The 26,149-nt window shown below is 46.3% G+C and overlaps 1 protein-coding gene across 1 annotated transcript in view; it reads right to left on the bottom strand.

Moving 5' to 3' along the window:
• Window positions 1–2,455: 2,455 nt before the first annotated feature.
• The window catches only part of POU6F1 (POU class 6 homeobox 1), a 36,369-nt gene continuing 12,675 nt past the window's right edge, over window positions 2,456–26,149 (bottom strand). The window contains exons 2-11 of the mRNA XM_033138448.1: window positions 20,048–20,147; window positions 19,734–19,938; window positions 17,553–17,674; window positions 12,946–13,171; window positions 10,743–10,981; window positions 9,322–9,450; window positions 7,942–8,172; window positions 5,848–5,986; window positions 5,081–5,255; window positions 2,456–3,270 (exon numbers count right to left, since the gene is read on the bottom strand). Of these exons, the coding sequence (XP_032994339.1) occupies window positions 2,925–3,270; window positions 5,081–5,255; window positions 5,848–5,986; window positions 7,942–8,172; window positions 9,322–9,450; window positions 10,743–10,981; window positions 12,946–13,171; window positions 17,553–17,674; window positions 19,734–19,938; window positions 20,048–20,101 (1,866 nt within the window). The 5' untranslated portion in view covers window positions 20,102–20,147 and the 3' untranslated portion in view covers window positions 2,456–2,924. The remainder of the gene's footprint in view (window positions 3,271–5,080; window positions 5,256–5,847; window positions 5,987–7,941; window positions 8,173–9,321; window positions 9,451–10,742; window positions 10,982–12,945; window positions 13,172–17,552; window positions 17,675–19,733; window positions 19,939–20,047; window positions 20,148–26,149) is intronic.

Below are 26,149 nucleotides of genomic sequence, written 5' to 3'. Positions count from 1 at the left end.
GTGGCTCCCCCCAAAGAAGCTAATTTTTTTTGGCTCCCCTAAAAAAAGCTCAGCATCTTTGCCCAGCATCCCTAAAATGACCTGAACCACCAAAAATAGGGATTTCCTTCCTTTAAAAAGCTCAAGGTCGCGTTCCTCTTCCCTAAAGAAGCTCAACAACTTTTACATACACCCCCCCCAAAAAAAACCCAGGGCTTTTCTTCCTATAAAAAGCTCAGCAACTTTGACCTGAACCCCCAGAAGGGGGGTAGATCACTCCCAGTTTTTAACTCTGTGAGTAGATCGCAAACTCTTGGAAGTTGGCCACCCCTGCTCTAAATTATATGAACCTTCCTTCTATAGGCCTCCTCTCCTAGGATGCCTGGTTTCTGTGCTATCGGCCTCAACAGGCTTAAGTCCTATGTCTTCCTATGGAGGAAGGGGGCTGAATAGACTTGGCTGTTCCCTTTGGCCCCACGCTAATGGAGTTAAGAGGAACACAGCCTCAAGAGAGCCTCTGCCAGGGGAGTAAGAGCAAAGCCTCCCTTTATTGGCACACAGGACCCCCCCCCCCCCCCGTTAGAGGGCTAGCCTGTTTCTCTGCTCCCTTGGAAGTATTTTTATATTGGGCACCTCCTTCTACAGCTTGTTATCTATTATTGCTTGATGCTGCCACCTACTGATTGTAGCTGCCTTGTCTCCACTTCCCACAGGGAAGAAAAGACGGCGGGGGGGGGGGGGAGAGAACTAGTGTGTTACGAAGAACAAATGCATTAAATACTGAGATTCAGAGGAAGCTTCCAAAAACACAGCTTCAAGAGTTTGCTAGTGTTCTTCAGCTCTTCTTCAGTTACAAGGACACAACTGTGCTTTGAAAAGACAGGCTCTCGCGTCCTACCAACCTCGACACATGTAAAGCACAGCTATTCGCCACAAGCAGCCCCTGCGTGTACTGAATATAGTCCTGGCAATGGAAAAGCAGAATATACAGCATAAGATCAGGCCAAAATGTCAGCATTCAAGCCTCTGGGAAGCTTACAAGCATGGGATATTTATGACAGCTCCTCATGCCTGCAGCTCCAGGTGTTCAGGGCCAGCTCTTGGGAAAGGTGCACACAGTGTGCACCGTTCCTGAATGAACCCACCTTCTCTAGCTCCAACCCATTCATCATCCCTGTTTGCCCACTCTACAGGTTACAGCTTCAGTTCCAGCAGACACAACTGAATAATGCCTTGCTTCCGTTTGAGATGGGATGTAAGAATGACCCGAGGCATGCTTGAAAGCATATTCTCTAACCCAGCGTCTGTGTCAATGAGCGCTGGGTCCAGGGTCAAATCTTGATGACATGCCTGCATATATCAATTCCCTGCCAACCATGCGCAGCTGCCACATGCAGACTGAATGCCACACGTGTTGGCAAATGGTCAAAACACAAATGTCGGCATTGGCAGCACCACAGCACGCAACCTGCTGGCTACGAGCAGGGCCTCATCCTGGGAGATGGCCCCCTCAGTGGTCTCCTTTGCTGATTCAGGCTCTCATCTAAGAGAGGGAGAGAAACCCGTGCAGCCAGCCCACAAGCCCCTTCTTATGCTGTGCAATTGAAGCCACCCTTTACTTTTAAAAGCGGAAGGTGGACCATCTTGAAAAATCCTGGTTCAGGGGGAGGTGGGAAGAAAAAAGGGATTAGTGATCACATGTGAAGATTAACTTTGCTTCAAAGTTTTGATTCTTATCTTTTGCGTATGAGCCACATTCCAAATCAGGGATTCAGCCTTACTCCAACAGCCATGATCACTTCTGTGTGGAAGATGGCATTTGACACCATACTTTGCAGCGCACTGTGTACGCCAAACAAGCCCTCATGCACATCCCTTGGTTTTTATGCATCCTCTCTGCTGCCGGGCTTGCGGTGCTAGAGGAAGACAAGGCAGCTGTGATGGCCCTCAGACAGTACCTTTGCCCAGATGCCACTTGACAAGGATTTTGAACCAGGATCATCTGCCCAGGAAGTTAGACAGCCTAGAAGTGTCCCAGTTTGGGAAGCCATGCGCCTGCCTTTCCTCGCCTAGAGTCTCCATGCGATTCCAAAAGGCGCCTGTGTTTGATGCCACTGGCATTTGTTACCACCCCAGTGCTGAAGTGTGGTTCCCACAGAACACAAGGGCAGGAGAAGGGTGCCTGACCCCTGCCTCCCTCTCCCTTCCCAGCATGACTTTGGAGGGGCTGATATGAACCCGTTCAGCAAATCACGTCTGCAAGTGCCAAAACTGTCGCCTTTTAAAACAATGTTAGCAACAACAGCAGCAGACCCAGGGGTCTTAAAGAGGAAAAATAATAATAATAATATTTTTCTTCAGTGAATAAAAAGTCTTTTAGTTTAATAGTGCTCTGTATAATAATAATAATAATAATAATAATAATAATAATATTCACAAGAAAAAGGAGATATAAATTATGCCACTATTCTATGAAGAGATAAAAGTGTCCATGAAAATAGGCTGAAGTGAAATAGGGTTTCACACATTCTCCTTGAAATGAAACAGGAATTTCTGGTGGGTGCTATTCTGCTGCTATCCCTAACGCTATCTTAAAAAAACAAAAAACCCCACAGGAAGTCCTTCAGAAAACAAAAACCCTGATAATGTTTTGTCTGACACAGAAAGAAGCTAAATGCGTTATGTATTCCTAAAACCCTTCACAGCTCCAGTACAACACTCAGGAAGGAAGGAAGGACACAGCTGACAATTACACGATTTGGGTCATGTGAGGGGTGGGGAAAAGGCCGGGACACATTGAAACCAGAGGAAACCCCGTATCTCACTCCTTCCGCTCCAGTCTTTACTGTCAAAAGGGTCAGCAGGTGCAGGGAAATATTCACCACAAAGTGTTCACAGCAGCAACGCACAGGGTACGCAAGAGGCTTGATGCCCAGCCCCGGCCTTCAAGGGATCTGGAAGACGTTGAGTTTGCTGGTGTTTTTGAGAGTCTGTCGCCGGTTGCAGAACCAGACCCGGACCACCTCCCGGTCGTAGTTGAGCTCCTTGGCGATCTCCGTGATCTCCTGGCCCGTGGGCAGGGCGTTCTTCTCAAAGTAGGCGTTGAGGGCCTCGATGGCCTGCGGCGTGAAAGAGGTTCGGCGCTTGCGCTTCTTGGACGGCTCGCCGCCCACAAACTCCATCAGGTTCTGCTGGCCCTCCTGGTTCCGCAGCTCGGCCTCGCTCAGCCACTTCTCCAGCACGGGCTTCAGCTTCTGGGCGCTCTTGGGAGTGATGTCCAACTTCTCAAACCTGAAAAGCCAGCAAGGACCATTGAGGAGCACTGAGAGTTCCTACTGAAACCTGAACGGCACAGCATATGCGCTTTCCATGCTAAAGGTCCGCGCTTGAGTCCCCCTGGCGTCTCAAAAGCAGGGCAGGGAATGTCTCCTGCCTGAAACCCTGCAGAGCTGCTGCCAGTCAGTGTAGACAGTACTGAGTTTGGTGGGTCAAATGGTCTGACTCAGTAGAAGGCAGCTTCCTAGACTGGCTAGAATGCTGTTCCCCTCCATTATGGGGTACCAACCCTTCAGCAGAACTCAAAATGGGAATATTTTCTTAAAAGCGGGGGGGGGGGGAGGTTATGGCCATCTGATGGTCTAACAAGGTTGCCAGTAACATTCAGGGACTTCCCGTCAAGATGGTGCCAAGGTAGGGTGTGCTCAGTGGAGTTCCACAGGCTGTTTTTTAGTGGTTTGACTGGGATTGCTTGTTGGTTTCTTTTTTATTGGGGGTATAAGGCTCTTTTATGTACCCCCAGGAGCCAGCATCGTAAATCAGTTTTAAGGGAGACTTGCAGCAACCCCCACCGCAGCATCCTTGGCAGTTACATACAGGCTTTTAAAACTCATTTTAAGGACTTTTAAACATTTCTTAATGTATTAAATCTTTTTAAATTTTAACCTTTTAACTTCCCAAATCCTTTAAAGTATTCTTAAATACTTTCCAAGTTTATACATTTCATTAGTTTTACAATCAATTTAACTTTTCAAAGTTCCTTCCCCCTCTTTCTGCGGTTCCTTAGTTTTTAAAATATCTTCTGCATATCCAAATTAATTTAATTTGCTCGTTTAATTATCTACTTTAAATATATACTCTTATGAAACTGCAGGTTACTACAATAATCCTGCTAATGTTTTTATCTGTTTGCAATTTATCTGTAAATATTCAAAAAACCAGTATAAATAAAGTATAAATGAAAACTCTCTCTCTATATATATATTATCTTAAATACTTTCAAAGACAGTGGTGCCTTGGTTCTCAAAATCCTTGGTACTCGAACAACTTGGAACCCAAAGACTGCAAACCCAGAAGTAATTGTGTGAACTTTTTCTGGAAGCTGAATGTGCTGCATTTTGAGCGTTACGCTTCCGATTTGAGTGCCACACTTCCATTTTGAGTGTTACGCTGAGGTCTGTCTGTTTTTGCTATTTATTTTGCATTTTTGTTTTTGCGGCTTTTTTGTTTTGTTTTTGTGACTGTGTAGAACCCAGTTTAGCTACTGATTGATTGATTGATTGATTGGTGTGACTGCAGTACATTGTTTACTGCTCTCATTTTATGGATCAATGGTCTCGTTAGTAAAAATCATGTTAAATTGCTGTTTTAGGAGTTGTTTTTAAAAGTCTGGAGCGGATTAATCCATTTTGCATTAGTTTCTATGGGAAAACGTGCCCTGGTTTTGGAACGCTTTGGTTTTGGAACGGACTTCCGGAACGGATTAAGTTTGAGAACCAAGGTACCACTGTACTTTTAAGGCTGGGGGAAGCCAATGAGGCTGGAGACAGAAGACGATTCAGCATTCTCAGTGTTTGTGGAGTGAATGCAAGCCAACAGACACATGGCCATTTGATGACTGGCCATTATTTGATGGGTTGCAAGCAGATGACCTTGAGATCCCACTGTTATATTTTAAGGGTGTATTCAAAGGGACTGGGGGAAAAGCAGGCACAGCATTTATTTCAAATGCCCAATCCTGGATCCCATGACTGTGCGGCAACCCACACAGACTCAACGGAGATGTAATGAAAGGAGCCCTGGGGAACGGCAACATCCGTCTCACCTGCATATAGCCGACTGGCTGTACGCGGGTCCTTCGGTAGCAGTCAATGCCTGCCCCACCTGCGTCTGCGTTAGACCCAGAGACAGGCGCCGGATCTTGAAGTTCTTGGCAAACTCTCTAATCTCCTCCAGATTGATCCCATCTTCGTCGCTTCCGCTGTTTGGAGGCTGAGGCTCTAAAGGGAGTGAAGAAGTGAAAAAGAAAAAAGGGCCAGTTAGGTGATGCAATTTATGCAATCCTAACCCTATGCAGTTGCGGCTCCTGCAGCCAAGCACACAACAAATGCTGTCCGCTGCAGTTGGCGGAGAAGTGGAGCACACACTTGTAGACACCTTACACCACAAAGCAGGAACCCAGGAGAAGATCCTGAGAAGGGTGCTGCTGCTGCTGTGTTGCAGCACCTAAACGCTAATGCTGACAACAGGCCTCTTCAGGCTTAAGCAGCCTCCTCTTCAGACTAAGAGAGTTGTGCAGGTGTCTTAATTTTTATTACATTCCTATCCCACCTTTCTGGTGTCATGGAACCCAAGGCAACATCCCTGTGGTCACCAGATGGGCACTGACCAGACTCAAGAGTTGCTTAGCGTCAGGCTCGTGGGTTGCAATGCTCTCTCGCCACACAAAATCGGGCACTTCCTAATTTCCAGAGGAAACCGCGGCTTGCGCACTCACTGCAGCCGGCGGTAAGGCTGGACCATGAACCACTTCCCATTACCAGCCACCCCTCCACCTGCCTCCAAAGCCAAAGGGATCGCAGAGATGCTTACTGGAAACCAGCTGGCTGACAGTCGGAGTCTCTGAGCAGGTGATAGGGACAGGAGCAGAAGCTAGCTTGGATGCAGGGGGTGGGCTTGCAATGACTACGGTTGGCTGTGGCAGAGTTGGGGCGGGTTGAATTGGCTGGACCTGGCAAGGCAGCAAAAGAGAGTGACGTTAAGAAAGTGTTCTTTTTATATCAGAGACTGGGGGTCTTCATGAGCTGTGGGGCATGGCTTGACGAACAAACCTAATTAGCAAGGACTGTGTATAGTCCTGGTGACTCAAGGAAGATCAAACAATCGGAATCATGCAAACTAATATGCCTGTCGTTTGCTAATTTCGCGCAATGCATACTGCTGGAGCAAAAGCTATATTCCTCCATCTGGAAGCCCTGTCCCCTCTGATACGAATTAGAATGAAAGCAGATGTGATATACCGTATTTTTCCCTCCATAAGACGCACCTTTTTCCTCCTAAAAAGTAAGGGGCAATATCTGTGCGTCTTATGGGGCAAATGGTGGTCCCTGGAGCCAAATTGTTCAGGGGCCAAAATAGGATCGTGCTTTTTATTTTACAAAGAGAAAAGGGGGTGTTGAAAGGACCCCGCTCAGCAGCTGATCAGCAAGAGATCGGGAGAGAGATAAGAGTCCCCGGCTCCCTTTCAGCCCCGCCCCCTTGCCCAGGCCTCCATTGTTGAATGTGCTACAGAGGGAGGTTGTTTGTTTCCCCAGAGACATGTGACTGGCTGATTAGATTATCTGTCTGGAAACTCTAGAAACAGCTCCCTTTCTTTAAGAAGCTGTAGAAATGAGTTGAACCCCATTAAAACGGGGATTTTCCTCTTTGCTTTTCCCCCTTTGCAAAAGAAGCTTTGCTTTTCCCCCTTTGCAAAAAAGCTGCACAAATCTGAGCTGATCCTCAAAAAAGCAGGGCTTTTCCCTTTGCAAAAAAAGCTGCAAAACTTTGAGCTGATCCTCAAAAAACCAGGGCTTTTCCCTTTGCAAAAAAGCTGCAAAACTTTGAGCTAATCCTAAAAAAAACCAGGGCTTTTCCCTTTGCAAAAAAAAAGCTGCACAAATTTGAGCTGATCTTCAAAAAAACAACAGGGCTTTTAGAGGAGGAAAACCAGAAAAATATTTTCCCCCCTTGTTTCCTCTTCTAAAAACGAGGTGCGCCCTATGGTCCGGCACGCCCTATGGAGCAAAAAATACAGTAAATATATGTCACAGCAGGTCTCTGACCTGCAGGATGAACCCTGCGTCTTCTCACCACTGAAACAGGAGTCAGGCAAATCGAAACATCAACTCAGCCAATAGTTTTGTCCCTTCCCTTCAGGCTTCCAGAGGGATAACCATCTTTCTTTTACTGTTCTGTCCTAGTGCTGTGGTTTTTTATTATTAAAAAAGAATCATTATTTAAAAACTGAAAATCTGTTCAAGGGACCTTGGGGTGGTGGTGGATATGTGCTTTTTAGTGACATCACAGGCAGCAGCCAATCAGTGCCATGCACATCTGCCTTCAGCTGCAAAGCTAGTAGAGTCTGTTTTTCCAGAGCTTGGTCTTGTGAAGAACAGGCGCACTCAGTTCGAATGCAGTGAGGGTGTTGCTAAAGTGACCCACTGGTTCTAAAAAATGACATGTCTGTCTTCACCCTCACTCAGGATGAGGTTATGTGAAGCTGCTTCATGTTCGCATGTTGCATCAATGAATAACTGCAACGCCCAGTGATGGCTAAAAATCGTTGACTGGCGTGTACACACAAGTCATCACAGATTGACACAAACATTTATTCGCAGTGCCTTGAAATTTGTACTGCCTCAGATGACACTTTACAATGGAGTCGTTTCATACATTTTAACCGCCAAGCCATCAAAGGGACAGGTCACCAGAATCTCAATCGTCATTATTTAATTACCCACACCATAACCCACTTATAGGAGGCTTTTAAACTCCTATAAGTGGTTTTTAGGATCCAGTCTGATGTGTTCATTTCCTCCCCACTTTATATGGGTGCCCCATGCATGCCTACTTGCTATGCTTCTGCTGCAGAGTCTGCCAGTGGTTCCCCCCAAGAATCAGCTGTCCTTGCTAGCTGAAGCTCACCTCACTCTTTGCTGGAGTTTCTGGCGTGCTAGGTTTTCTAACAGCTGCTGCTGGTGCCGCTGTCTGGATGGTGCTGCTAGCCAAGGTGGCAATGACCTGGCCTTGGGCATTCAAAAGCAGCTGTGGCGTCACTGCCTGCAGCTGTAGGTTCTGCGCCGGCAATGTGGCCGGGGCGGCGTTGGCTGTGGCAATTCCAGCTGGGTTCACCACCCACGGAAGAGTCCCAATGACCTGGAAGAGAGGAGAAGGAGAGGTGCAACAGGGATGCAGTGCAAAGGTTCTCAAACCTCTCCCCCTCGCCTTCCCAGGGTTGGAGGACGGCTGGACAAAAGTGACAGTGCTATGAGAAACAAAAGGGGGGGGGGAGAGTTTGCAGAATAGGGAGGCTTTCCAACTACTCATGGGCTGTGTTAAACTTGTGCAGATTTACACATCCTCTTTCCCCCTTTATTGTGATGCTTTAAATGTGTGTTCAGAGTCAAAAATAGTTCAGCGTGGTTTAAAATAGAGAATAAAAAGGTAAAGGTGAGGTTACAGGGAACCAGACAGAGGGCCTTTTCAGTAGTGGCGCCCACCCTGTGGAACACACTTCCATCAGATGTCAAGGAAATAAGCAGCTATCCTATTTTTAAGAGACATCTGAAGGCAGCCCTGTTTAGGGACGTTTTTAATATCTAATGCTGTATTGTTTTAACATTCGTTTGGGAGCCGCCCAGAGTGGCTGGGGAAGCTCAGCCAGATGGGCGGGGTACAAATAAAAAATATTATTTATTAATTATTATTATTTATTATTATTATTATTAAAGGTAAAGGACCCCTGACAGTTGTGCAGCGCTCATCTTGCTTTACTGGCCGAGGGAGCTGATGTTGGTCCGCAGAAAGTTTTTCCAGGTCATGTGGCCTTCATGACTAAGCCGCTTCTGGTGAAACCAGAGCAACGCACGGAAACGCCGTTTACCTTCCCGCCAGAGTGGTACCTATTTATCTACTTGCACTTTGATGTGCTTTCGAACTGCTAGGTTGGAAGGAGATGGGACCGAGCAACAGCTCACCCTGTCGTGGGGATTCGAACTGTCGACCTTCTGATTGGCAAGCCCTAGGCTCTGTGGTTTACACCACAGCGCCACCCCCTCAAAAAGCAGAGAATACCAACAATTAAAACTCCACCCCAGCAGCCTTTTCACTTCTGCCAGTTGTAAGCTGCCTTGCTCAAAGAATAGTGAAACTAAAAGTTACATAAACAAATAAAACATTTAAGAAAACACTTTTCCCCCCTTTAAATAGGAGATCACTTAACACCCGTTCCTGTGCTCCTTAGTAGTACAAGAGGTCCAGGTCTATTGTGGCTTTGATTGGGTTCTGGAGTCAAATGGCACTTACCTGTCCCTGAGCATTGGTCAGGATCTGTCCAGTTATCCCTTGCACACTAGGAATGGTGTTTGCAATTACTGGTGTAGCAGCCAGGGAGCTGAGGAGCTGAGTTTGGGCTCCCAGAGAAGCCGCACTGATCTGCAGGAGAAAACAGAAGCAAAGAACTGAATTACTCTGCATTCTCATTAACAGTGAGACTTATCTCTCTGCCTCAGCTGCCTCCCCTCCTTTTTCAGTATTGTGCATGTGATGTCCCTAGTCTAAGCAATCCATTATTATGAAGCTCTTATCAAGAATATTACGCATTCATGAAGAGGTCTGTTTGTATTGGAATCAGCCGCAGGCCTGCTGTCCGACTTTAAAGGGTTGCTACCTGTAAGCGGCTACACCACCATTTCCAATGTGCTTTGTTCAATGGCAAAGACGTTTTCTGGGTGCTGAAGCAGCTAGTCATGCATTAAGTCACCAAAGACGGGTTGTGATGGGCAGTTTATGTCAGAGATGCTGACAGGCATCTGGCTGGCCACTGTGAGACCAGGATGCTGGTCTAGATGGGTCAGTCTTTATTATCGATGTGGATTCATGGGTCAATTCCAAGGATGGTTTTGCACTAGTGCAGGGGTCGGCAAGGTTTATCTTGCCTGGGCTGGATTGGTCCTGCGGAGATCCCTCTGTGGGTCGGATTGCGTGTGCATGCGCCCATGTTTTTCAGTGTCTGCGTCGACGCGATTTCTGGCACTGCAGAAGCGAGTCCCTGCGCTGCGCCTGTTTAGCACAGTGCGCGAGCGGGTGGCTCAGTTCGGGGGCGGCTCGTGGGCTGGTCAAACAACCTTCGCGGGCCGCTTCCGGCCCATGGGCCTTAGGTTGCTGACCCCCTGCACTAATGGAAAGTGCCTGTCCCGGCACAGTAGTGCAACCACTTTTCACCAACCCCCACCCTCCTCCACTGAAGCCCTCTGTGCTACATCCCACACTGTTCCAGTGGCTCCCAGAAGCAACTCTGGATGTTGCAGTAACTTGCACGAGAGTGTTTTCTGATAACACAAAGCTATTATTATTATTATTATTATTATTATTATTATTATTAGTATACTGCCCTATACCCGTAGATCTCAGTGTGGTTCACAACACAGAATCATAATATAAAAAACCATTGGATACAACCCCATGGTATTTGTTCAGTATGTAATGGAACCCCCCAAAAAAGTTGCTGCTCACGTTTATAACGGAAGCATATAATGAAAGAACTTCCTCTCTGTAAACATCAGAAGACAGGTAGCCTTAACGCCAAACTACACTTGATCTCTCCCCGTTCCTTGCAGACCTCAGAGGAGATCAGAAGGGTCCGTGTGCCCACTGACAACTCGTCCCTCCTGCCCCCGTCCCCAATCTTCTGAGCTAGCTCTTCAACGACGCTTCCAGCTCCTTACTATTCCAGGGTTAAAGGCAAATCCTGCTGGCTGAACTGTTATCTGGGTTGGCGTTTCCAAGGGCTTGGCGACAGGCGGTGTGGACGCTGCGGCAGGCTGCGGCAAAATGGCTGGCTGAGCCTGAGGCTGGAACACAGTCTGTGTTTGGGCTGGTGGCCGCGGCTGGACTGTTTGCTGCGCCTGGAGAGGCTGTGCTGGCTGCAAAGGGGCTTGTATTGCCGTGTTCAGCACTGCGGCAGCTGTGGGAGCAAGACAAGAACACTAAATATTGCCGCTGCCCTTTGCCATTCTTCCTCCTGCCCTGCAAATCAAAACGGTCACATTGCTAGTTGCTTCAGTCCGTGAAGTTACACCTCTACATCTAAGGCCGCGATCCTATACACACTTACCTGGGGTTAAGTCCCATTGAATACAGTGGGGCTTACTTTTGAGTTACGCACGTATAGGATTGGTACTGTAAAGCGGGGAAGCAAGCGGTAGAGCTAAAGGAAAGAGCAGGTGTTTTATATCCAGACTGTTGCTGCTGCTGCAGCTGCACAGGATTGAGATAAAAGATGAGGTAGCATCTTTTATTATATCCAAATTAAGAATATGAAAGTTTGTGTGTTATCATAGAAATCTGCATCACTGCATCGTCCTTGCTCTACCCTACTACAAGATAAAGCCAGGGCTTTCTGGAAGCTCCACAGTTGCTGTAGCAGCTGTCACAATCGATAGCTTCTACAGTCACCAGGAGGCTTCAGATCACAAGCTCCTGTGTGAACAGGCCACCGGTGACAAGATGTGCCTGCAGAAGTTATACTGTCTTGACCATATTTTCTTCATTAAGCGTCCCTGCCTTAGTACCCTCTTCTCATTAATTGTCATTCTCATACATACAACTTGGGACCAGGGTATCTAAGAGAACACCTTGCCCATTTATCTGTGCAGGCGACTGCACTCATCAGATGGGGCACTGCTGAGAGCACCATGTGCCCAGAGGTACACCTAGCCTGTACTAGAAACCAGGCTTTTAGTGTTGCAGCTTCATCTCTCTGGAATCAATTACCAGCCGAAATGAGACAGGGACCCAGCACCATGATGTTTAGGGGCTCACTGGAGAGCTTTTTGTTTAAGAAGGCTTTCGGAATAAATTGCGTTGTTGTTCTTATAATTTTCTAAAACAGTTTTATTGTTTTTAGAACCCGCGATGGTGTGTTTTATCCAGTTTTTACCTTGTACGCCATTTTGATGGCTTTTTAAAAGACAATATTTTTATTAGTTTTCAATTATAAGAATCCAAAATAAGCCCCATTGTATCCATATCAAATCACAATACCAAATCAAATCTCAAGTATCAATTCATCAACTTTCCAACTGTATAATTTTGGTGGCTGCCCCGCGTGCTGGAATTACAGGTTTGATCATTTCTTTTAATTCTGCCCATTTTGAATTGCTTTAAGCTATGAAGCAGCCTATAAATTGGTTAAACAAACAGATAAAACCACTGACTGGAACAACAGCCTCTTTTAAATGACATCGGGGGGGGGGGGGAGAGAAGCATGGAATCAGCTGCTGTGAAACTGACTAGACACACTGCTCTGTAATCTACTGAACATGCTCAGGGACTGCTACTGAATTTGCTGCGTACCTGGCCGGAGGCAGCTTTGATGGAGGCCTTCAGCTTCCAGGGGATCCCTCATTCATTTCAGAAGAGGTAACAGATATGAAAATGTTATCTAGCTTGCTCAACTAAAACTAGCAAATGAACTCATCGACGGGATGCTCCAGAGTGTGGATCAGAGCAATGGTCACTAATGTACAGTAAAAAAAAAAAAAGCACTAGCCCATAGACTACAACTCCCATCAGCCCCTACCAGTATAGCTAATGGGAAAGGATGATGGGAGCTGTAGTCAAACGACATCCAGAAGGGCATGACTTTGGTTGCCCCTGCTGCAAAACATGCTTCACACCCTTCCTTCTAAGATAATGGAAATGGAAATATTGCCAATGGCTCTTTTAAAACTACCCCCTTCCGCTTTGTGTTGTTTTAAATTAACCCCCTGCTCCTCCGCCTTCTGTTTTCTTTTAAAGCAATACTGCGTTTCCTTAAAGAACGCAAAGCATTTCTGGGCCTCCCCCAGAGCGAGGGGGCTTCTGGTTCTGCGCAAGCATCGAATGGTCACTGTCACAAGGAGAGACCCTCTAAGAAGCTGTTGTTACCTTGCAAATTGGCTATAGGTGATTTGAAAATTCCCCCAGTAGTAGAGGCAGCCGTCAGTCCTGGGAGGGCAGCAACCGTTGCTGCAGGAAATGTCCACACAGCCAGCCCCTGCTGACTTGCCACTTGACCTGCAATACTGATGGGGATAAGAAGAGGTTGAGTAACTGCCCCTGCTGGAACCATAACGCCTGTCACAACTGTTGCTAAGTTTTCCTGAGTCAAGACCTGCAAAAGTAAACAAGATTTAAAAAAGAAAATGGAAAAGAGAAATCAACGCCACTGCAGACAGCATCAGCGCAGCAGCCACGTTAGCAAGCCCACGGGAGGCCCAGCCCAGCCAGGAGACGCCTGCCTGGGTTGTGCTGCGTGCGGCTTTGTGCCCCATGCCAGCAGCTGGGCAGATCCAGCTCTGTGGCACTTGGATGGGGGCTGGTTGCAAAGTCAACGTCAAAGCGAGATGGGGGGGGGCATTTCTTTTTTACAGCCCTGACAAATGGCTCTAGGCTGCATCTTTTATCAGCTCCCCTGCCCTCCCCCCCTGCAAAGCACAATGCCTTGTAGCAATTCACAGTAAAGCGTAGCCATTTTAACAGTGCGTTGGTGCCAATTATTTCTCCTGGGATATGTCCTGGGGAAAGCTGGTTGTACCACATCACTGAATGCTGCTCCACCTGCAGGTGTGACTGAGGGAGGGAACACTCCCTGCAATGTTCCACAAGGAAATATTCACTGCAAGCAATATTGGATTTGCTCCCCATGAAGCTCTGTAGCAGATCTTGGGTTCTACTATCTACAGATCCACTTAGCTGCAGATAAGACTGAGGCACTGTTAAGTGAGTGGTTCCCTAGACTGGCTGGCTGGCTGGAAAGTTGCCTGCTCTTGATAAGGTTACACCTTGGGGGGTTACTTCTGGAGCCACGGCTGTTGCTTGAGGCTCAGGTGGCCTCAGTGGCGTGGAGAGCCGTCTATCAACTTTGGCCGGTGGCCCACCTGTGCTCTTATTTGGACAGGGGTAGCCTAACTACTGCCGTCTAGGCTCTGGTAACCTCTAGGTTAGATTACTGCAGTATGTTTTATGTGGGTCTGCCCTTGAAGACAGTTCGGAAACTTCAGCGGGTGCAGAATTCAGCGGCCAGGTTGCCCACAGGGGCAAAACAGTTTAAGCATGTATTGCAAATCCCGGCCTGACTGCAATGGCTGCCGGTTAGTTTCCAGGCCCAGATCATTATGCTGGTTTTGACCTATAAAGCCTTGAGTGGCTCAGGGCCACAATACCTCAAGGAACATCTCTCTGCATACAAACCGCCCCCAGGCCCTGCGATCATAATCTGAAGCCCTTCTTTGTGTGCATCCTCCGCAAGAGGTCCGGAGGGCAGGAACACAAGAACGGGCCTTTTCTGTGGTGGCTCCCTGCTTGTGGAATGCTCTCTCCAGGGAGGATTGCCTAGCACCTTTGCTATATATATTTGGGTTCCGGGCAAAGACATTCCTCTTCTCCCAGGCCTTTGGTGAATTAAATCTATGGCCTTTTAAACGGGGTGGGTGGGTGGGTGGCGGTTCACTGTTTGTTACTATGGTATGTGTTTTTGTGTTTGTATATTGTAAACTGCCGTGTGATCCTTGGATGAATGGCAATATAGAAATTTAATAAAGATAAATAAATAAATCTACAGGTGAAACTCGAAAAATTAGAATATCGTGGAAAGGTTCATTTCTTTCAGTAAAGGTGAAGGTAAAGGGACCCCTGACCATTAGGTCCAGTCGTGTCCGACTCTGGGGTTGCGGTGCTCATCTCACTCTATAGGCCGAGGGAGCTGGCGTACAGCTTCCAGGTCATGTGGCCAGCATGACAAAGCCGCTTCTGGCAAACCAGAGCAGCGCACGGAAACGCCGTTTACCTTCCCGCCGGAGCGGTCCCTATTTATCTACTTGCACACTTTGACGTGCTTTCAACTTAAAAGGTGAAACTTAATATGTGAGACAGGCTCATGACATGCAAAGCGAGATATGTCAAGCCTTTATTTGCTTTAATTGTGATGGTTATGGCGTACAGCTGATGAGAACCCCAAATTAACAATTTCAACTTTGGGGTTTTCATCAGCTGCATGCCATAATCATCACAATTATAACAAACAAAGGCTTGACATATTTCGCTTTGCATGTCACGAGTCAATCTCATATATTAAACTCCAGTAGCTAATGAAAACAATTGCTTACATAAATGGACTTTTCCACGATAGTCTAATTTTTTGAGTTTCACCTGTAATTGCATTAAGGACTCCAGCTTTCTGCTCTACAGCTTGCTTGACAAGCAAAAATAAATAAAACCTGCTTCTTTTTGCAACTGCAAACGGCACTGCAGGGGGTTCAGAAGAGAAGAGGAGCAAGGAAGGAGCGCTCCTCTGTACTCATCTTAGAAAAGAAATGGGCGGTGTAAGCACACCTTAATACAAAGCCTCCTGCCTAGAAAAGCATCTCAATCTCAGGTACCTCTGCCTCAGGCTTTTGCCTCTCTGTGGGCATTGCAGCATCCAGAAAATGTGCAACGGTTGGGAACACTTGCTCCAAGTGGCAAATGCCCAGAGCAGGGAAGAAGGTGATTGAGCATTGAGTCTCTCGTGCTGACATCAGCACTAAAGGCCTTTCCACACAATCAGATGAGGCACGATTCAATTGCATTTTATGAAGTAGGTGATAGCTCCCCAAGTCCCAATGCAAATAAGTATGATATCTCATTCCAATATAGTAGATGGAAGAATCACATTGCCTGGTCTTGCTGCATGTGTGTGCGATGGAGGAGAAAAACACAGGAAAAGATTAAAAACCGCAGAAGACCAGTTTTATCCCTTTATAAATGGCCCAAGGTATTTTGAATTTTTCAATTCTCTTTCAAGGATATTTTTTCCTTTTCTTCCAAGAGGCCATGATAAGCGGGGGAAAGGAAATGTACCCTCACCGGAAAAAAGAATGTTTAAAACTTTAGTATTATAGTATTTTATTTTTAAAAAAACAAATGAATAAATTCTGGTTTGCTACAAACTCTTGTTTGCAAACTGTGAGGTGCATAAGGACCCAAGACCCATAGGGACCTGTTTTGAAATATAATAACAATATAGTTTGTATATTACAAACTATTCCCACATCAATAGTCAACTCTGAGGACCAAGTAAAGTTTTTGCTGGCGGACGCTGATCCACGGATTTCCCATGGGGTAGCGGTCTTTGTGGTGAAGGCTATGAAAACTAGGGTATGGTTCCTGAATGAAATGGAGAGGTCCCTCCCATTGCTCTCCTAACCTGTTGCTGTATCTTCTTTCCTGAATGGTGGGGGTTTTTGGGTAGTCTCCATTGCTGGGACAGCATGGCATGAATTTTAACTTATTTTTACAATTTTATTGTTATTTTTTAAATAATGTTTTATGGTATTTTGTGTAAAGGCATGGACCTCACAAATTTAATAAACTTGTTGTATATTGTTGCAATATAGATATTTAAAGCCAACAATTTAAATTTCAAAAAATGGCCCAGGGAAAAGAGGCTTGTAGGCTTGAGGGCATGTTTTGCATTGAATAATGAAGGAGTGGACAACTACCAGGAGGAATTAAGATTTTTCTAAAATAAATAGACAAAATGATGTGTGCCAGAGCGGTGGTGCTGGTGTGCTAGAGGAAATTGCGTCACTAATAATGGCACAGAATGCCTAACAGCTGACTCTTGCACAACCCCATTCCCCCACCCCCACCCCCACCCCCCGGTAATATTGCAGATTAAATGCTGGGAAAATGTGATATGCCCACAACAAAAATGCAACCTTGAAGGAGGGCTGCGTGCATCAAATTCGGTAACAAATGCTCATTTATATTCAGCAAAAAAAGATGATTGTGTGGAAAGGCCCTTAGCATCGCCTTTAGTTTTCTCAGGCTTGGAGATGGTTAGCTCTTTTGATTATGGTGGGGGGCTGGGGGCGAGAACAATTTATTCACAAAAAAAACTGTTGCTCCATATAAGCTTGCAGTGAACAAAATGCCCATGTGCTTTGGAACCCAGGTTTTCCAGGACAAGGAGGAGGTTCCCTTTAACAGTGATAATTTCTTTACTGTGTAAGGCCCTGAACAGACCCATGGCCCAGAATATTCAATGCCGCTTTATATCCTGGCATAGTTGCATTGCATATGCCCCACAGCCCTTTGCACAAGCTAAGAAACAGAACCCCCGCCAGTAAACACTGGAAGAGTGCATTTGATTTCTACAAATTCTGGCCAGATGGGACACTTTGAAAACAGGAACCCATCAAAGCCCCATAGAACAGAATGTGGCATTCTTGATCCCAGAACACCTGGGCCCCAGAGTGCTCTATGCACACCAAATGCCAACTTTACAGACAGTTTTGGGATTGTATTCTGGAACCCCCCAAGCCTCTCAAAATAAGGGAATTCTGGCAACTCTGCTTCTACATAAGTAGGATGTGTCCACCTCTGGCTCTTCCAAGGCACAGGTGGAAACTCCCACGCTACTGCAGAAATTGAAATGCACCATTTCCTCTGTTCAGTGGCCAAAAGGCTTCCTCCTCCCACGTGCCCGACAAAAGAACTGTAAGGTAAGTTACCTGCGGTGCAGCTTGCAGTGTGACGGGCGTTAGAGTTTGTGTTTGCTGGCTTGTCACTTGGCTGAAGGGGACGATTCCTGGGATAGGTGCGGGGGTTATTTCAGGTAATGCCTTTACTTCACCTGGAGAAAAGAGGAAACAGCTCATTTTGTTTACCCGTTCGGGTGTTACCCATGGAACGCTGGGCCAAGTGGAGTTGGAGGTAGCACTCGTGAGCATAGCACGAAACCGCCATTTACAGAAGGAAGGGCCATTCAGGGAATGAAGGGCCATTCAGGGAATTATCCTATATGGCAGGCAGAGAAAGGGGTGTGTGTGTGGCCCACATGCCTCCAATTCCAATTGTCCTTTAAAGTGCACGTGGCCAAAATGTAAACGTGGGCATCATCAAAGTGTAAAAATGGGTGTTGTCGTTTTTTTTTTAAAGGACCCAATCTGGAGGTGGGAGAACTACAGTGTGGGACCTGCAGGTCTCATCAGCTAAAAGGAAAAAAAACACATTTAATTTTTTTTAAATAGACAAATTGGGGGCGGGGGCTTGAGCAGAAGCCACAAAAACTAGTGAGGTATCAATGGGGCAGTCAATTAAAAAAGTAAACCATAAGTTGATTAAAAATGTTTGGAGGACCATATTTTTTTGGGCATCGTAGTAAAGGATCCTATTTAAAATGTTCTGTACTTCTTCTTTTAATTTGCGGGCACCTGCTTTACACACAAAGGACAAATGATTACAGAATTTGCAAATATACTCGTTTTTCTTAAGGATAGTTATCTGAGGCAAACCTGTGTTAACTGTATGATTGTGGTACCCATCAGAAGAACCATGCTAACACTGGCAACATACCAGGTGAGGGCCCCTTTTAACCAGGAAGCCCAGTTGCAGGGAACAGCGTGTGGATAGGTCCACCCATTTAAATCAGGCCCCCAACAAAGGAACAGCAGGCACCTTAGGCCTCTTGGGTGAATAATCTGGGCAGAATTGTTCTAGCAAGAAACTCGGGAGGAAACAAATGACCTTCCACTTTTGCCTAGATAACCTGCAGGGGTCCACTGCTGTTCTCCAGTCTGAACAACTCACTGCCTAGAGAAAGCACTTGGTCCTCCATGTCTTCCAGACTATCCCTATTACCCCGTTGCCTTCTGCATATGCCCAGCCCACAGACTTTGCAACCACTTGCTTCTATCCATCTCTGCTGCCTGAACCCTCCACTCTGAAGTTCCCACAGCATGGTGGGCCAAGGCCTAGGGATGGACCAACCGGCAATAGGCAGTGTGCAAGCTCAATGGCAAGTGATTTTGGCTGGAGAAACTGCTCATCCTTTGACCTAACCCATGGTTAGGCAATCTAAGGCCCGCGGACAGTCCGGGAATCAGCGTGTTTTTACATGAGTAGAATGTGTGCTTAAATGCATCTCTGGGTTATTTGTGGGGCATAGGAATTCATTCTTTTCCCCCTCCAAAATATAGTCCGGCCCCCCACAAGGTCTGAGGGACAGTGGACCGGCCTCTGGAAGCTGGGACTTAATAGCTGGGTTTCCACTCCCCTCAAGTGCTCCTTGGTGGCAGAATGTCCCTCATGATTTCACATGCTCCATGTTTCCCCACCAGCTAGGAAAGCATTGCTTATTATTATTATTATTATTACTTACATTTGATAGTCATTTTATATTAAAAAGTCTCCAAGTGACTTAACATGATATAATACAAACTGGCAGGATGAAAAAGCAGATCATTTAAAAGAGTACAATACAAAATCCCTTAAATGCTCATCCAGCAACATAATAAAGACAAGTCCTCACTAAAAGATGAAGCAGATACCAAGTACCAAAGGCCTTGACAAATTAAAAAATGTGTTATTCTGCCTCAAAAAACTGTCAATGATGATGCCAGATGTGTTTCCCTGGGGAAAACATTCCACAGATGGGGAGCCACCACCAAGAAGACCGATTCTCTTGGGCCCTCAATTGAGGCACACAGAGAAGGGCCTCTGATGAAGATTGTAGGGTCCTTAACTTTTTAGCAAGTTGGACTTTTTCCTAATGCAGAATATACCACAAAAAGAAGGCTAAGAGGCCTGTAGGTTGCCCCTTGTTGACCCATTTAACTTACAATTTATTTTATGGCACAGCCTCTTGGGCAACAGGGCGGACGGAAAGAATGAATGAACAAAGTGCCTCTTACCACCTGACTCTCCCGATGCCTTTGCTGGGTTTTGCTCTACCCCTTCCCTTCCCATTTCACTGGGCTCCGGAGGGCAGCTCACAGGAGCCTCTTCTCTGGTTGCTGCTGCAGTTTTCAGAGTTTTTCCTTCATTCTCCACAGGTATTGGAGCATCCACCCCCACCTCCAGCACCCGAATGGTCTCATGACCCGACATCACAATCACCTGAAAAGAGACAATAACCTTGTGTAAGGCTCCACGGGGCCAGCAGCAGCTCCTCTCCCCCCGCCACTCCAGCACCCCTGCGACAAAGGGATCTGCAAGAGGCACATACCTGCTCGTTAACTGTCAACGAGGCTTCATGCGGGGGCACGGTGTCGGTGTCCATGACTGAACGCTGGAAAAGGTGGTGGCAGCCTCCGGCAGGTCACATACTGCAAGAGGAAGACACAAAGGTCATGGGAGCGTTCATTGGTCCAAGCCTGGGAGCCATACAGCAAGCCGCCTTTTAATGATTCAGGCCATTAGTTCACCTGATGGGCAACATCTCACCAGGGTCAGAGGCCTCTCCCAGGCCTACTGGGATTGAACCTGGGACCTTGTGAATGCCAAAACAGATGAGCTACATCCCTTTGCACAGCAGTATCTAGTTTAGCCTATTTTCTTCAAGGCACTACAGAAGCCTTTCTTAATCCACTCAAATCTCACTTTCACCAGTTCTTCCTTTGACTCTACCCAACCCTGCTATTTCTGTTTGAGTCCCTGGAGGGCAACTCAATGGGTTTTTGCTCCCATCTTGGCAGGAAAACCCCTTTGAGATGCCCACTAACATGTTCCCAAGCTGTGTTTGTCAAACAGATGATGGGTTTCGTCAGGAAAGGGAAGGTGATCCTGTGACCATAGGGGCCAAAGCAGGCAAAGCTGATCATGTGAACAGATCTACAGAAGAAGAAGAAGAAGAATCAGGGTTGTCAGACCTTTAAAGGTAAAGGACCCCTGACAGTTAAGTCCAGTCACAAACGACTCTGGGGTTAAAACAAAATAAAAGATAAAAAAATTCCTTCCAGTAGCACCTTAGAGACCAACTAAGTTTGTTCTTAGTATGAGATTTCGTGTGCATGCACACTTCTTCAGATACCATGCACACGAAAGCTCATACCAAGAACAAACTTAGTTGGTCTCTAAGGTGCTACTGGAAGGAATTTTTTTATCTTTTATTTTGTTTTGACTACGGCAGACCAACATGGCTACCTACCTGACTCTGGGGTTGCGGCGCTCATCTCGCTTTACTGGCCGAGGGAGCCGGAGTTTGTCCACAGACAGCTTTCCGGGTCATGTGGCCAGCATGACTAAGCCGCTTCTGGCACAACAGAACACCGAGACCAGAGCAGCACACGGAAACGCCATTTACCTTCCCGTCAGAGCAGTACCTATTTATCTACTTGCACTTTTGGCGTGCTTTCAAACTGCTAGGTTGGCGGGAGCTGGGACCAAGCAATGGGCGCTCACCCCGTCGCAGGGATTCGAACCGCCGACCTTCTGATCGGCAAGCCCAAGAGGCTCAGTGGTTTAGGCCACAGTGCCACCCACGTCCCTGTGTCAGACCTTTAAAGAAGCCTTAACATCTGGGGGTCCAGAAAGTCACAATTCTTTCTGCTATCATCCACATTTCGTTTTAAATTTCCTATTTTGGATTATTTTTCCCTTGTCGTGCTCAATTACTGGATGTGTGTGTGTGTGTGTATGTGGCAGTGGTAGCCTCACTTGTTGACAGGACAAAACAGTGTTCCACTCTTACACGTTTTTCATTACTTTGTTGGATCACGTATTGTCCCTTCACCGCCTTGCGGAAAGGTAATTGCCTTTATAAGAGTCTTATGCATTTTTTATAAGGAGTGTCTCTGTGACACACTTGGCTTTCCTGGGTGACATTCAAATCTACTTGATGCATGCAGGAAGGAGCTCTTTATTTATGCAGACACACGCAGGAGCCCACAAATTACAACCACTGAACTGGCCAGAAATTGTGTGCACCTGAAAAAAGGCAGAAAAGCCTAAAGACCCTTCTGCCATGGCTATCCCCAAGGACTCTGCTGAGGGCAATGAGTGGGAGGAGAGAGGTTGTGGATCAGAGTCCTCCCGCTCGGAGCCAGGTCTTTCCGTTCAGATTCTCCTTCTGGAAGACTCATGGGCCCTCTCCTTCTTGGCTCCGGGGTAGGAGGCAGGCCAATGCAATGCCAGGGAGGCCCCCTTCAATGCCAGATGGAGGGAGACTCAGCAGTCGGGAAGAGGAAATTCAGGTGTTGCCTCTGAGGCACCTCAAGAGGCAGGAGCATTCCCAGGAAGGAACGCTTCTCGGCTTCAGGCCAGGAGCTCTTGGCAGGAAAGGCAGACTTGCAAATAGCTGGACTTTCTCCACCTCTGTGGTAGGCAGGACCAATTGTTGGAGCAACTTCATGCTCCTGTACAGTCACAGACTGCAACTTCTGATCCTGGAATCCTGAACTACCTTTAGCAGGCCATGAAGCTTCTCTCCTGAGTTGGTTTGCCTGACCATGGGTACCCAGGGCCATCTTGATTAATTTCTGCTCTTCTCCTGTTGCTGAGTTTATACTGTCAGAATAAAGAATAGCTTCTTAACTCCCAAGGAAGCACACCTCTTGCTGTTGTTCTTGAGTGGGAGTCGCAACAATTATTTTATTATTTTTTATTTAACAAAATTTATATACCGCTTGGTTGCAAGCAGAACCTCTGCCTGGTTTTACCTAGGTCTGAGTTTTTCCTGTCTTCCAAGCTGGAATGGGTTTGAGAGCCTTTTCTCCAAGTTTTTCCAAAGTCATTTGTTATCGTTCTCCACATGGCTGCTCTGTTCTCTGCTCACATTGTCCACTCCTTCTCTGGCATCTCAAGGTCAGATAGCTTTTGTCAACTATGGTGCTCTCAGTATGATCCTTAGGATACAATTTCCTGTTGTGCACATAGCTCAAATTCTTTCTTCCTAAACCTCATTCTCACACATAGCAAGTGAGGAGATAAATGAAACATTATCTGGGCTGTTACATTTCAGACCGCGGGGCACAAACAACATAACAATGCATCTTAAATGAGATGCCAGAGACAAGGTTCCTCTAATCTAGTTGTTTCCCAGGCATGCTTGCTTTTCTATGTGCAAGGAAATTATGGAGATGCACTCTGCCATGCAAGCAACGCAGCTACAGTTGGAAGTGGTCTAATGCAGAAACCCATCTCCCACCTCATCTGCTAGGAACCACAAGCCAAACATGCAACTTAACATACATCTATAAAACTTCAGTGCCCCTCAAGGTTCAGCCTTCAACCACTTGAGGCAAGCTGTTAACAATATGCTCTTTAAGTGTGTGTGTGTGTGTGTGTGTGTGTGTTTGCATAAACTGTATATCCAACCAAGTTGGAATGGGAAAGCAGGAAAATGTGCTTTAATTGCATTTCCTGAAAGACTTCACTGCTCTCTCCCTTTGGACTGAAGGGAGTAGTCTATTAGCATATAGCAAAATACTTATCCCATAATCACTATACTTTATAATAGGGCAGGGAGCCTGCAGGCTCTGCAGAAATTGTGGACTCCAACTCCCATCAGCTCCAGCCAGCATGCCCAAAGGCCTGGGATTATGGGAGATGTAGTGTAGCAACACAGGCTCCTCCTTCCTGCCTTGGTTTTTTTTTTTTACTCAATGTTTATTTAAAGAGGTTTTAAAAAAACAACAACCCACAAACTAAGTACCCATACACACCACCCTTCCCACCCTATTAAAGCAAACAATAAAGTAAAATAATGGCAGTATATTGAGTTACAAAAGTGGCAATAGGAAAGCTCAGTATGCGTTCTCTCAAGTCCCACCTCTGCTTTACGAAACAAAGATTCAATCATAGTTAGCTCAGGACAGGCCTTATTTTGTTTTAATTAATTAGAGAATCGTTTGCATACTGTAACTCTTCCATTATGTATTTATGCCCGCATGTGCATGTTATTGCAAAGCACACAGTGCAGTGTAGCCGTTATAGACTAGGAATTGGGAGACAAGGTTTCAAATCCCCAATCAGCCGTGAAGCTCGCTGGGTGCCCTAGGGCCAGTCACTGCCTCTCACCCTAACCTACCTCGCAGGGTTGTTGTGGGGGATCAAACTGGGGGGGATAACCAGTCCACAAAGAGAACATGGTGTCAGAAGAGTGCTAGAGTCCAAGCCAGACTGCAATCTCCTAAAGCAGCCTTTCCCAACCTTGTGCCCTCCAGATGTTTGAAACTACAACTTGCCATCCCTGGCCACTGGCCATGCTGGCTGGGGATGAAGGGACTTGTCTAGAACATCTGCAGAGGACCAGGTTTCACAAGGCTGTATTTTAAAAGAAACCCACTGAGGAGGTAGGGCTTCACCACGACATAAGGTTCATTTTTGTGCTACAAGGTGGTTGGAGCAAGTTGTGCCTGGGAGCTGTCCAAGTCCTGCAGGCCTTGTCTGACTGCCAGGTCTTCCTTTTCTCTTACAGGTGGGTAGCCGTGTTGGTCTGCCATAGTCGAAACAAAATAGAAAATTCTTTCCAGTAGCACCTTAGAGACCAACTGAGTTTGTTCTTGGTATGAGCTTTCGTGTGCATGCACACGAAAGCTCATACCAAGAACAAACTCAGTTGGTCTCTAAGGTGCTACTGGAAAGAATTTTCTATTTTGTTCCTTTTCTCTGCTGCTTGCTGCCTCTGCCAACTCTAGCACAGACCTCTGTACTTACTAACCGCTAACTGCTCTATGCCTTCAAATGGCCAAGATGGAACACTGGGAACTGTAGTTTGGTGCTGATAATTTGAGAAGCAATCTGTAGCCCTGCACAGAACTACAGCTCCCAGGTTTCCCTTGGGAGATGGAATGGCTAAGGACTTAAGTGGTCTAATGATGTATATATGCCTGGGGGAGGGTGTGCGGATATAAAAGGATACACCTGTTCCCCCTTGGGGAAGTTTCTCTCTTCACGGAGCTTTGGTAACAAAGCCCTTCGGAGAGCCACTTTTACAACCTCAGATTCCTGATCACGAAAGAGATTGTGGGAGCCTGAAGATAGCCACAGTATGGCAGCGTTCATGCGAAGATATTTATAATCTTGTAAAAAAAAGACTCAGATCTTTTCAGGCCCTCCCCGTGGGACAGAGTCAAGTGGAGAGCTATTTTTCGATGCTGTGCAAAGACCAATTAGCAAGAGAGGCTATTAAAATAGGCATTTCATAATGTCAAGCTCTGTGCATGTTCTCGCGAGTGGGCTGGATCTCATTTAGCATACATTCCACTGGCTTGTAGTAGCATTTTTGTTTTGCTTCTTCACACATTTTCGCAATTAATGGGACAAATAATTTTGCCCAGATGGCAATGCAAAGTGCACACCGAAAGAGAAACAGCTATTTCGCAGCAGATGGTGACAAAGGAATGAAATGCGCAAAAATGGGGGGGGGGGAAGGGAAGAGGATGATTTGCAACACCCCGAGCCCCACAGTGAATATAATTACCATGTTTAATTACAAATGCCGATGAGTCAGAAATATAACTGTCCCAGATACTATTCCAGAGGGAATCTTATCCTGAACACACCACAGGTAAGAAGCACAGAGCCTGCCCTCACTTACCATCAGAAAACTGTCAGGATTTAACCAGCGCCCCAGATCTCTCGTTTAAATCCCAAGAGAACTGGCCAACTTCTGTAAGCAGACTGTAGGCCTGCATCTGTCGCTGCGCAGGGATGTTTCTTAAGACAGGAGGCAGATGAAAGTGGTTTGAGAAAAGCACAGCTCCCTATCATTGCCCCCCCCTCTCCTTTTGTTCATGGAAGCAATGCAAAAACCCACAACGCCCGTCTAGCAGAGTTGGCAGTGGGATGACTACACATGAATCAAACAGCAGTTCCCTCTTTCAGGCAACCTCAAACACACTCTCCAGTTGATGGGTCACATTACTGTACTGCAAATCGTGTACCTAGCTGGGAGTTGGGGGCAGCGGATGATAAAAGCTGGAAGTGCAAATAAGCTTGTGCTTCTGAAGTTCTGGTTGTGTTTGCATTTTTTAGTGCAGAAAGTATTGATCTCCTGTGTAAAGATCTTTCCTATTCTGATTAATTCTAGAAACTACTAGAAGCATCTCTGGGTGATAGAAGCAGAGGCAGCAGTGTTAATGATTGTTTGGGTTATACCTTCTGGGAAGCTGCTTTGAACTAGTTCTCTCATTTCTATTTTGCAGAGTCATGCTGACTATAAAAATACGCCAAAAGGAATCTGGGTCTTACTTTTCTCTTTCTCTCTCTTCCTTCTGGTCTGGTGTTTCTTAGTGCTAAGGTTTAGTCTTATTATGAGTTAAGTTTATAAATGCTGCAACTGGATTTTTTATGGACTGAGCCAATCCTGATTGTATTGGATTTGATA

The sequence above is a fragment of the Lacerta agilis genome, chromosome 2 (assembly GCF_009819535.1).
Source record: "Lacerta agilis isolate rLacAgi1 chromosome 2, rLacAgi1.pri, whole genome shotgun sequence".
Taxonomy (NCBI): domain Eukaryota; kingdom Metazoa; phylum Chordata; class Lepidosauria; order Squamata; family Lacertidae; genus Lacerta; species Lacerta agilis.
This window is presented reverse-complemented; position numbering and strand designations above follow the sequence as displayed.